This window comes from Fundulus heteroclitus, chromosome 20 (assembly GCF_011125445.2).
Source record: "Fundulus heteroclitus isolate FHET01 chromosome 20, MU-UCD_Fhet_4.1, whole genome shotgun sequence".
Classification (NCBI taxonomy): Eukaryota; Metazoa; Chordata; class Actinopteri; order Cyprinodontiformes; family Fundulidae; genus Fundulus; species Fundulus heteroclitus.
This window is the reverse complement of record NC_046380.1, coordinates 6,141,495-6,154,144: the sequence shown is the minus strand read 5'-3', so window position 1 is coordinate 6,154,144 and position 12,650 is coordinate 6,141,495. Positions and strand designations below refer to the sequence as shown.

At 39.3% G+C, this 12,650-nt stretch overlaps 1 protein-coding gene across 1 annotated transcript in view; it reads right to left on the bottom strand.

Annotated features, from left to right (window-relative positions):
- The window catches only part of ptprt (protein tyrosine phosphatase receptor type T), a gene marked incomplete in the record, with an annotated part of 394,538 nt that overhangs the window by 91,704 nt on the left and 290,184 nt on the right, over positions 1–12,650 (bottom strand). The window contains 3 exon segments of the mRNA XM_036124734.1: positions 1,693–1,728; positions 3,452–3,532; positions 12,429–12,583. Coding sequence (XP_035980627.1) covers positions 1,693–1,728; positions 3,452–3,532; positions 12,429–12,583 — 272 coding nt within the window.

Sequence of the window (12,650 nt, the reverse complement as noted above, 5' to 3'; positions counted from 1 at the left end):
AATTAAAAAAAAATCAGGGTCAGAAATCCAGCAAGAAGTGGGATGGACGGCAGAAGACTGAGGCAAATACGTTTTCTGATTGTTTGGGACATGTGGGAATTCCCTGGTCAGCGTTAAAAAGAGCTACTCTGCGCCTTGTGTTGAGTGCTATGTTGTTCTGATTGTGAAGAATCCCGATGAAATCAATGAGCGTGTCAGTTCCTCATCAGGAAATGGACCCAATTATGATCAGCAACACTGCAATGACTCAGGAGAGGCATGAGAATTTCCTCAGAGAGCATCTCCTTCTAGCAATGCAGACGCAGTTTTCCAGCTCAACGGACCGCCAAGTGACAGGGTAAACGTTGGAGAACGTTGAAATTTCAGGTCTGTGGTTAAGAAAAGCTCCAGATTGTAATCCTACCAAATAGCTGTTGACAAAAACCAGGTTGGGTAAAAAGAAGCAAATGCACTCTGATTAAATCCAAGCACTAAAAGGACAAGAGCAGGTCACTCATCAGGATTTGGCCCAAAAGTTCATATCCAGCATGTCCAGCATGAGAGAATTACTAAAGTTATAAAGTAGCAGCAAATGTTGAAATATTGAAAAACTTGACTCTTCCAGTAGGTTTGATATATTCACTAATAAAAGGTTTTCAAAGTTATGTATATATGTGGTTCATTTTGCCAAAGACAAATAGAAACTACACAAACAGAAACAGATCCGATGTCAAGACTTTGTTGGTAGTTCAAGGTCAGTTTTAAACGTTTTGCATTTTTGTTGAAAGAAGCCAGGTTTTTTTTTTTTCACTGTAATGATCAAAGCTGTTTTACATCTCTTGATTTTCGGACTAATTGTAAAGAGAACAGATGGCTCCATAAAAAAGCTAACATCACTGCATGAAGATGTATGACACAGAATTCCTGCCAGTGCATAAATCACTCAAGCATTGTTTTTTGCTTTCGGCTTCGCCTTACCCCGACGCGCATCAGCAAATGGCACCGAAAGCTCCACAGATAGGTAGGAAATATTGCAGTAAATCAAGTGAAAATATGGGACCCTCAAACGGGGTTGTTAATTATCCATTTTCCTCCTTTTGGCCACTTAGTTCAGTTAGTTTTGGCCAGATTGACAACACATAAAGTTGGTTTATGTCACTGCAATCTGGATCTTTTTTTTATGTGCAGCCACAGCAGTATTTTAGCTGGCCATCAGCGGTATTTCTGGAGAATAAAAGAAAAAGCACTTCTCTTTCTACTAACTACCCCAAGCCAGGAGGACGGGAAAAGCAAGAAAGGCAAAGAGTCATAGAGAAGAAAAGGATAAAAAGGGCACAATGACATTATAGAAAGATTAGAAAACCTCTACAGCCACTGATCTGGACGTATCCTGTTTCTGTGTGTCAAACTGCGTGAAGTGGCAACGCATTCTTGTACAAAATCTGGCCAAGCACGCACACAGAGCACGTCACACACTTTCAGAGGCCAGAGCCAAGCCTATTGGCAAGGAATCGATCAATCTGTTCAGCAGAAGGGAAGAGCAAAACAAAGCGAACAGAAAGAAGATACCAGAGAGCGGGAATTATATTTTACAGGGTCCATGTGTGTGATTGTAGGAGCGCCGGCTTGCTGTGGAAACACCAACATGGATGCAGATGAGCAAAGAGATAACGATCGAACTTGATGGTTCAAAGAGCGAAGCCGTTTCCTTACCTATGGAAGTTGTGGCGGGAACAGGCTCTTTGGATACTGTGGAACACACAGGGAGAAAAGTTAATTTAATGGCTACAGACCACATACTCACAACATGTCAACAATAACCTTTAAATCAACACTTTCTGGTAACCGTTGGGGGTACTTTTATTAAACTTTTACCAAGTTAATAATTAGCGTAAATTCAAAGAAATGTTTGATTTTATAAGTGGTTTTCTGTGACACATACAGGCTAAAAGATGTGTATTAAGTGTAAGTTTGACAAGAACACGGCTCATAAACCTTCGACTCCTGCCTAACTACAGCCGGGAGTTTCTCTTTGCCAGCATGGGAAGAATGTGTGCAACCGTCCCCATTCTCAATGAAATGGAACTGAAATGTGCAGCTGCTCACATGTGAAACCCAAATGAAGAAAGCTTTTGTGTTCACATGAGGCTCCATCCACATGAAGACAGGTTTGGCCGTATCCGACAAACTTCTTGGTCAGATAGGGGGTCTGACCACATTTGAAGCCTGACCCGCGTCTGGACATCCGTGTCCGCATGACCGGCTACGAGCTGCCGTGTTTGTGCACACGAAACAACGCCGCTTTCTTAACACGCATGCGCTAACACAAACAAAAACAATGGTGGACTTTTGTCCCTCCAATGCGCTAGTGTGGACCGACGTCGGTCCGCACACACATACCTCCTGCATTGTCGTTTTTGGCCTGCTCTTCTTCCTTCTTTACTTGTGTGACATTGTTTCCATGCCTTGGTTTTAAAATGCCCCTTATGGTTCTTCCGGCATCGTGCGGTTGCATCTTTATGCTCAAACCTTTCTGTGCAGATACATTATTCAGCTCTGAGTCGATGCAGCCTAAGACTGGGCTGTATGGTGACAATTACCCAACGTATGCGTGCAGGAACCAAGGTGAGCATTTCACCTAGTAAACATTGTAACAAAGGTGGAATGTGATGGGGCTTTCATGGTGGATGGGTGGGGGTCAAGCTTGCAGGTTTTGAAGAGATATCTGAGAGCTCTGTTAGTGACAGGCTGCTGCACCCCAGATGCTCAAAGAAGCGCTTCTGTAAGTCCTTCCTCCCAGCTGCTGTTAGACTTTCTGATCTCTGCTGCTCACAACAAACTCGATAACTGTTTACAACTAATGTTTGCACGAGTTCTGCTCTAACCACGAATCCTTTACACTCTCTCTGAGATGCACACGACTTAGCTGCTGTGAAATACTACTGTACTGTCATGCATATTATTTCACATTGATCTGTAAATAGGCTGGTGTTCTTTTTTTCCACTGTTAACTTGAATATTTTATCTTCTTCACCTGAGTATGCCATATTATCAATAATTGTGCAATATTTATAATAAACTGTGTGTAACTCTGTCTGCGTCTTTGCCACTGTCATGCCAGAATATCTCCATCGTGGGGCAATAAAGGATGTATCTTATCTTATTAACAACTCAAACTTGTGCTCCCATTCTAATTAAAAAAAAACTTGCAGTTGCTTTTTATGTAATCAGTTAAATTTTTTAAAACGTTGACATAACTAGAAAGCTCGAAATGTATCTGGAAATTATGAACATGATAAGTAGGATTAGTTAAAAGCTTCACTCTTTTGCTCTGAGGACTACAAACAATAGCAAAAATATACCTTAAACATGTCAACCTGCGTTTATAAATAAAAACAACACCAACAAACACTGTAAAGGGTCGCATGAGCATCTTTAAAGATTAGGAATGCGCACACACGTCTGAGTATACCTGAGTAGTAGGAATTCAGCAAGGATTTGCTCTGCAGCGTCTTGCTTCCCTGCACAGAGAAGGAGCAGGGGGAGGGGGAGGCTGTAGAGAAAGGAGACAAGTGTAAATCCAAATGTAAGGATGAGGAAAACAAAACCTGGAAAAGGAAGAGGTGGGTGAAAAGAAAGGTAAGTCAGAGGTCAATAAGGCAGGAGAGGAAAAGGGGAAGAATTGGGTCAGGACGGGTCAGAAAAGTGTTTTACATTATAGTGACTGGTCCAAAAATCAACAGTCGATTTTCACAGAGACAATTAGGAATAAAAACAACAACAAAGGCAGATCAATTCTGAGCAGCATGTGGAGCAATCCAATAACACTGATGGCACCATTGATGCAACCAACATTGAATTTAGAAACATAATGGCGATCACAGGCCAATGGGCGTACATTTAATCTGAAGTGTTTCTCAATGTGGGTCAATGCCGTTAACTGGTCAAAGAATAAAGGAGAAAAAAACAGAAAAGACGGGTGGTTTTAAGTATTTAACAAGGAGGAAAAATGATTTGGATACAAGAAGCTAGAAAGGACACCTCCTTTCTCACTGGATTTTCCACCTTAAATTGCTAACAATAATCCAAATTAACATCTCTGATAAGGAACGTCTTGTAGCTGTGTGTCTCTCTGATATATTTTAAAAAGGAAAGCAGCACAAAAATCATTGTTCAGTGTCACACACTTCCCAGTAAAAGCTCCCCAGAAAGACCCGAGAAGGTCAATGCCATGACTCATGAGATACCCAAACAGACAAGCAGTATGTTAAAGGTCAAGTGACAAATCTCCCAATGAGCTGCAGTAATAATGACAGAGCAGGTGAGGCGACACTATCATTAAATTGGTGGACTTTTCCAGAAGCTTGTTAGCGCCATACCTTGCAGTTATCTCTAACGACATTAGATCCCTCATTAGGGATCATTGATGGAACCGAAGTGCTGGATAACTCCTCAATAGTAAAACCTCCCATAGGTGTTTAGTTGGAATAACAAAATGTATACTTCTAACAACATAAAGCGATTTTCGCTTTCCTGTGGGAGAAGTAAATGATGTTTGAAAAAGCTGCACACAAGTAATTTATGCTGAACATTTTGCATGTTTTCTATATGCGCTGGCGTTGACTGTCCCACACATTTTTTATTATCTGTCCTTTAAATGCCTTGCATATTCTCTTTCAGTTTTCTTTTGTATTGATGCGTATATTTATTACACTTTTACAGCAAACAACCAAACAACCAAACAAAGACCAGAGAGAAGGCTAATCTATGCCTATCCTAAACAAACCAGTTATCGACTTGGAAAGGCTGAAAATCCAAAAGAATAAAAGGTAATAGGCAAACTGAGTGAGATGGGCATTCCTCTCCACGGCTCCTGATATGGGGGTAAAACCTGGTAGGGGACATATTGTCACGTTCTGGTCTGGCTGTCTGTGTATTCACCGCTGCGTCCAGTAATTAGGATCATCAGCTGTGCTCCTCTTCCTCTGCACAATCAGTCTCACTCAGTTCACCTGTTCCTCTGCCTTCAGCCCTTTGGATTGTCTTGTTACTGAAATGTGCTAAACAAATACACCGGGCTTCCACAGCCAACCAGTGCCAGATTATTTAAAAAGCCAAGCGGGAGTAAATGTGTTCCTTGCCTGCCTTGCCTAGCTCCAAGTTATGGATTAGCCTGGCTTTCTGGACACAACCTGGACTGTTTCTGGACCACAAACCTTGCCAAGTCTAAATGGATCTGTCTGCTCCTAATCTGCCTTTTTGTGTGTGACCACTCTCCAGCCTCACGGAGCTAATTCCAGCCACCGCCAACCTGCTTGTCCCCACACACTATGAGCAGCCAAACCCCAGGATCGGTAGGTTACAGCTCACTCCTGATGAGGTTTCTCTGGTTTGTTTAAAAACATTTTACACTGCAAAGCCGTGTCTGGTTTGAATTTCAGGTTCACTGTCAGTCTGAGCATAACACACTAATTTTAAAGGGTTCATGGTCTGCTTAATGTTCTCCTCACAGAGGGACAAGTCCAGAAAACCTTCAAAGGCACCCAGGATACAAACCACCTCATCTGAGACGTTCAATATGGGGAAGAACAAATATATATATACATTTTATCTGGTTGTTGTCAGGACTATGCAGCTCAGTCAAGTTCTTTCACAACTAACTTACTCATTCAGGTCTTCATGGACCTTGGGTTGGACCTTGAACTTTCTCTAAAAGGGAGATGGCTGTGCCAATTATCAGTCATCCGTGTCATTGCAACAGCAAACAGGCTTAAACTGGAGGCAGCTGGTCTATTGCTCTGCTTGAAAAATGGGTGAAAGAAGCCGTCTTGGTCAAAAGAGAAAAGCCATCAATAAACAGAGGAGGAGGATTAAGCTTCCAGCTCCCCAGTGTTTACAGCTCGGTCCTCTAAGTCCATTGAGACTTGGCAAGTCCAACCCATTCCTAAGAGGTTACGTCAGAATCTCATCATGATTCAGGTGACCAAGTACTCCACTCACACCAAGCAATAGCTTCTAACGACCAGGCCAGTGACGGGTGGGTCATTTATCTGCATTTAACTTAGAATGTGCCGAGGAGACAAAGACCCCGGATAGGTGTGGAAACGTTTTCAGGAAGATCTGAACGAAAGTCCGGTTGCCTCTGATTTGAGCCAGTTTGCTGTTGTAAAAGTGAGATGGACAACAAAAAATGAAAGGAATGCAGAAAGGCTGCACATCTGCCATATGTCAAGCTATCGCTACAAGCTAACTCTACGTCACACACAAACCTCTATATTGAGCCAATAATGACAGCTATACTTATATGGCTAGGTGCTAAACTTTAAACATTAACGTTGTCTAAACTTTCTGAATCGTGAGGGAATAACCTCAGCAATAATTTGGACTTGACTTCTTCCCTTGTTTCCAGTGCAAGAGCTGACGGTGCATCAGTGGGAAAGTGTGTTATAAATGTGTTTCATTATAACACATTGCTTCCTTCCTTTAACTGTGATCAATGCTAGCATGTTCCTGCACATATACCATTTGTTATATACACCCAGAGGCCACTACAGGGTTCTAGAAATAAATTATATATAAGATAGACCAAAGCACAGTTACACAGATAAAATTCAGGAGAACTGTTGGAAGACTAAGGGTGACATATTACATCCTACAGATTATTACACATTACGACCTGTTCAATAATCTATAAAGAATAGCACAGCTAGCAAACACACATTCATTGTTCATACCTTTGGCAAAATACTGTGTGTGTGTGTGTGTGTGTGTGTGTGTGTGTTTCTGCCAGTGTGGTTGTCATTTAGGCTTTTAACAGGCTCCAAACAACCATTCATGGCACCACATGAAGCTCGCTGAATGCTTCTGGCCATATTGTTGCTGTTTTCTCTTTTATAGCCTAGCAAATGATCATTAGGTTAGATTCTTGTTGCTTCTGAATGTGTTTCTTTTTTATTTTTCCCCACAAGCTTCAAAGATTTATAATAAAACAAGCCAAAAAAAGGGGTGTTTTTAAAGTATTAACTGTCATAAAAGATAAAAAAATATAGATATTTCTAAATGTATCAAAAATGTCTGGCACGTTGATCTTGGATAATATGGTCATTCGGTGTAGGTGGAAAATAAAATACAACTATTTGCACATTGATTGTTTAAAATATATGTTGAAAAGGAAAAAAAATATGAATAAAAAATTATTTTACCACTAAAAACCTAACTGTGCACCACTTCAGTTCACAATTCATATAAAAGAACCTATTATTTCGAGCTGCTGAAAGACTAAACTAAATTGATTTCACTCATTTGTATCAGTTTTCAGAGCTCAAGTGATTCAGCAGAGCCAAATTCAGCAGAATTACAACCGAAACTCTTGAGCTCATCTCACTTTTCTTTTCAAACTAATAAAGAAATTTGAAAGAATCACTTTTAGGTGAAATGCCACTGACCCTACAATGATGCATATTTTATACTTCCCAGCTTTTACTATTTAGATTCTTTTTTTGAAGTGTCTGCAGGTAGATGCTGCTGTCCCTGAGTACGCATCAAGGCAAGTATTTTCCAAGAGCCTGGATGTGTTCTTGCTTTCACAGAGGATGCACAAGTGGTTCTCTACAGAAAACAGAATGGTGGGGTTTTTTTTATATAAAATGGGGATAATTTCAACTAACGGGTGGGCTAAATAATTAATTGTAATTAGTCCAAATCAAAGAATCATGAAATTGCCATGTAAAGTAATTTGAGCACAGATAAGCTAAAGGAACTTACTTACCTACTTAGAAAAAGCCTTTATTCTCACAATTATTGAAGGTTTTATATAGTTTTGGTTATTAGACTCAAACTAATATTCCTTGGGAATGTATGTTGATTGCATTTTCCAAAGTAATCATGTAGTCATACTGGCTATTCTAGACTATTATCTTGGAATTGCTATTTCAGCCTTCTAAAGTCAAATTGCACACAAGAGGACACATAGTTCTGGTCCAAAGAGGGTTAGATAGAAACCTGATACCTGATACAAGGTTAAAAGCTGTGTTTTAGGAAAAGAGGCTACAACATTTACTACACGCCTTGCATGCAATAAGCAGGGACAATAATGTCTGAGTAAAAGCCACGCATTAGATCATTTTTCCACCGCCTGAACAAATAAAATAAAATAAAAATGTCAGGTGGTAGAGACATGGATGTGTGAATGCACAATGTATTCTCCCCCTAATCATACCATACAGGATTTCACATTCATGGCAGGTTCAAATATAAAGTAATGATTTAATTTGATAACATGGTTCTTCTCACCGGAGAAGATACAGATGTGTGTCTGAAGAGACGCACATCTGTCTTAAGAACAGAGGTTCTGCTTTCAGAATTCCTGCCTTTTGTTCTTGAGGCATATGCAGGTCAGAAAAAAAAAAATCCTGTGAAGTTTCCAACAAATTGCATGACTGGTCAGAAATGTGAAGTGGATGTTATTACTATATTAGAAAAATACTGCAGTGAGTGGGACCAGTCAGGGCTTCCCAGTAGTTCTGAATTTGCTAGCTTGTCAATAAAAAAGGTCCTGGCCAGAAGGAACTTGGCTTTTGTTATTGCTGCCGTACATTTTTTAGATGAGAAAGTAGTCCTAAAAACTTTCTATGCAGTAAGATTGTAAAGAATGAGCCTACTTTTAAATGCACTCATCTTAAAGCTGATGGTCATCTAATGTACGTAATGTACGTATTGTGATTTTAAAAAGTCAACTGCATGAGTCTAAAGCTGGTGAACTACTGCAATTCATTAGTTGAGCCAGAAATTAGGTTCAAATCAAGTAGTAGAGTCTGAAAAGTATGAACTTTCTCCTATTACTCAATTAAAAGTATATACAATACTATTTTACAAGCTATGAAGCTATTTACTATTAGGAGTGTCAGGGGTAAACTTTAAAGGTTGGAAACTCGTCAGAGTTTCCAATAACATAATAAGAATAATAAGATGATGTCAGCTCTATGCAGTTCAGTCAGATAATAGTAAGATTAAAAAAACTGACATAGTTAAAAAAGTGTCCTCATTATATTCCCGTTTAATTAATATGTTTTAATTGTTCACACTATTTTTCTATGCTTGCAAATCACTTATTGATGAAGAAGACAGAAAATCTAAACATTAATGTGTTAGACATCTGTTTCCATAGAAATCTGAATATCTTCATCTTCTATTGGGATCCTAATTGGCTGGTGTTGTCAACAACATAAAATACACAACAAATGCAAATGTACTGATATTAAGGCATATAGTATATACTTTGGTAAGACAGGAAAACAAAAAAACATCTAATACAATAAAGCCTGTAGAGCGTTTTAGGTATTATACCTACTCCTTTTCCACCATGGCTCTTATGAGCGTCCTCTTCTGGATCAGACCGGTGATCATTTGGGACTTTGTTTGACTGCATGCATTGGACTATCACTTCTAACATGACAGTTTGCAGAATCGTTCATGTTTTTTTTTAACAGATTGCGGTTGTTATATATAAACAGGATCTGTGTCGCTGCATCCCTCCATTATTCATGTTCTATTTGCTGTACTTTTTAATGATACAATTCCCCTGCTCTGAGTGATTTAAGTTTTATATCCTCTCTTCATTGTCCTCCCTCTCCCCCATCATATCTCTCATTCTTTATCTCTGTCCCACACTTCTAATACATCCAAACACAACATATTTCCACCTACCTGGTGATAAAATCCCTCTCGCCTTATGCAAACCGGCACTGTATGCTAATGTTCCCCCCCAAAAAAAGCAGCCCAGCTTTAATATAGTCAGGAGTGCACCTGCATACCAAGAGAAATCTGCTTTGACAGCAATGTCCTGTGAAGATAGCTGGTGACTGGGTGAGAATGCAATAATACAAAAAGGTTATTTGCCCTGTGAGACTCCTTGCAGAAATATTGGGTCCCCTTCTCTGTGTCAGCGCTTTCAGTCTCATTAGGACTGAGCCTGAATCCCTGGCAAAGTATGCTGCATGCAAGTAAATGTTTGTCCATTAAAAAAAATAAAACATCTACTTCCCAAGCTGAATTACAGAGAGGGGGACACTAATTTGCAACATTGTTATAGGCAAACTTCTAACTACATACATTTCTTGGCAAACATATTCTTATCTTTGGCAGGTTCCCATATTTTATGTTGCAGCCAAAAACTGCTTTGTATATAATTTGTTTTTGTGATGGGCCAACACAAAGCAGATAATAGGGAAAGGCAAATCTGAAAAGTGTCGTATGGATTTATATTCAGCTCACTTCCATCCGATGACAATAAAAACATACAATGCAACCAGCTCTCTTCCAAAGTCACCTAATTGCTACATGCTGTCCACCTGTGTGTAATCTAATCTCAATATAAATCCAACTGTTCTGTGAAGGAATCAGGGGACTGTTAGAGAGAATATATATAAGTTCAGTCCATTTACCATTTATCATTTATACCAAAGACCAACGAACATGTCAAACAGGTCAAGAATAAAATTGCAAATAAGATTGAAGCAAGTTTAGGTTATAAAAGAAAAACAAAAGGAAAACTTTAAACGTCTCACAGAACACTGATCGCCGGGATCTAAAAGTAGAGAGAGGATAGCACAATCCCCCCCACCAAAAAAAAATAAAAATATGGCTCTCCACGTCAACCAACAAGCTGGGCAAGAAAAAGAAACATCAATCACAGAAGCATTTCAGCTCTGGAGGAGCTGCAGAGATTCTCAACTCAGCTGGGAGAACTGGCCAATAGGAGAGCTATTATCTATGCATTCAAGAAAATGATTGAATTCTGATGGGTTGAATTCATTGAACAAAGCCACGATAAGTTCCTTTCTGAGTTTGCTATAAACCATGTAGCTATCAGCAAACATGTGCTCTGGTAAAAATTAGACCAAAATCTCCCTTTTTGCATACTACTAAAAAATGTTTAAGGGAAAAGAAACAGCACAAACTTTCCTCCAGTGTAAAACATGATGGTGGCAGCATCTGGCCGTACACTGCAAAAACAGAACTAAAAATTAGAACGTTTTTCTCGAAATCAGAGTATTTTTCTTTGATTTGAGCAGGTAAATAAGATTATTTGCAAATGGAATTTGTTTTATTACACTTAAAATAGGAACAATTCATCTCCATCGTCTTATTTCAAGTGCAGTATATCTAATTATCTTATTTTAGGGGTAGAATGACTCATTCCATTGGCAAATAATCTTATTTACCTGCTCAAATCAAGGAGAAATACATTAATTTTAATTTTTAGTTCTCTTTTTGCAGTGTAGGGATGCAATCCTTCAGCAGGGATAGGGAGGAGGATACATTTCCTACCTAATATAAGATCTTTATCTAAACCCACAACTTTTATTTTCTGATCTTAAAACAGCTTTTCAAATTTGTACAGTTACTCTACCACTGTTAATTGGAAGGGTTATGCCATGTAACAAATTAAAGGGCTAACAGCTAAAAGAAATAATAAAAATGTGCAGTTAATATAAATAAAAAACTAAATAGAATAGAAATAACTGTAAATACACAGGTATTCCCTTATATGTGTTTAAAACGTAACATTTTGCCCATGTGGGTATTGCAGCATCATGATTGTGATGGAATAGACGGCGTTCTGCCCATGGTTTTCAGCGCAGGAACCTTTTTGTACATCACTAGGGAGAGTTAAGAAGAAGAGTGCAGGCAGTTATGACCGGCATTAGATTGGACCCGTAGCTCTCAGCGGCCAAGTCCTCCCAAAGGCCAGCGTGACATTTACAAGAGAAAAATGCCCGCCTGAGAGCAACTGTCTAATTATACCGGACACACAAATGTGTAATTTTAGAAAGAAAAATGCCTTTTCAAATGCAGTCAGTTCTCGTACAAGATGTAATGTTCAAGTGGAAGGGGCAGTTCTGAGCCCGACTGGCAAAAGAAAGATGACATCTTGTGAAGCACTGAACTACCAGCTCATGGTAAAGATATATTTTTTTAAGTAAAATGTCTGTTAGTTGGGTAGGTGATGTGATTACTATGTGTCTTATGACAGCAAAACAGCCAATAAATGGACATGGACAAGGAAAAGCTCTGTACTGCAAAAAGGAAACTAAACATAAATAAAAATTAGTGTGTTTTTCTTGGATTGAGCAGGTAAATAAGACTATTTGCCAATGAAATGAGTATTTTACCACTAAAATAAGACAGTCATAAATCCTGCCCTTAAACTAAGATGATGGGGATGAATTGTTCATATTTAGCTGCTCAAATCAAGGACAAATACACTCATTTCAAGAAAATATCACTTTTAGTTCACTTTTTGCAGTTTAGTCTTCTCCAGATTTCTGGAGTATGTTTGCACAATATGCCTGAGCAGAACATTCTCCAGCTGACGTCCTAAATGCTGCAGGTGAATGAGTTTATTTAGCATTTACATCTAGGACAGAACTGCAGATAATTGCACTCACTGAATCCATTGAGGTCCGGGCTGGAGGTGGAGAAGGGGTCGTCTTTGTGCAGCGTGCTCACTTTAGTGGTGCTTTTGTCGGCTGTGGTGACCGGACCCATCTCCCTCTGCTGGGTTGAGCTACTCGCAGTTTCCTTCTGCTTTTTGGCCAACTTCCTACACGTCAAAGAAACATGGAGAAATAAATCCAAATAAAGACACGAATACAAGAGCAGTATTTTAA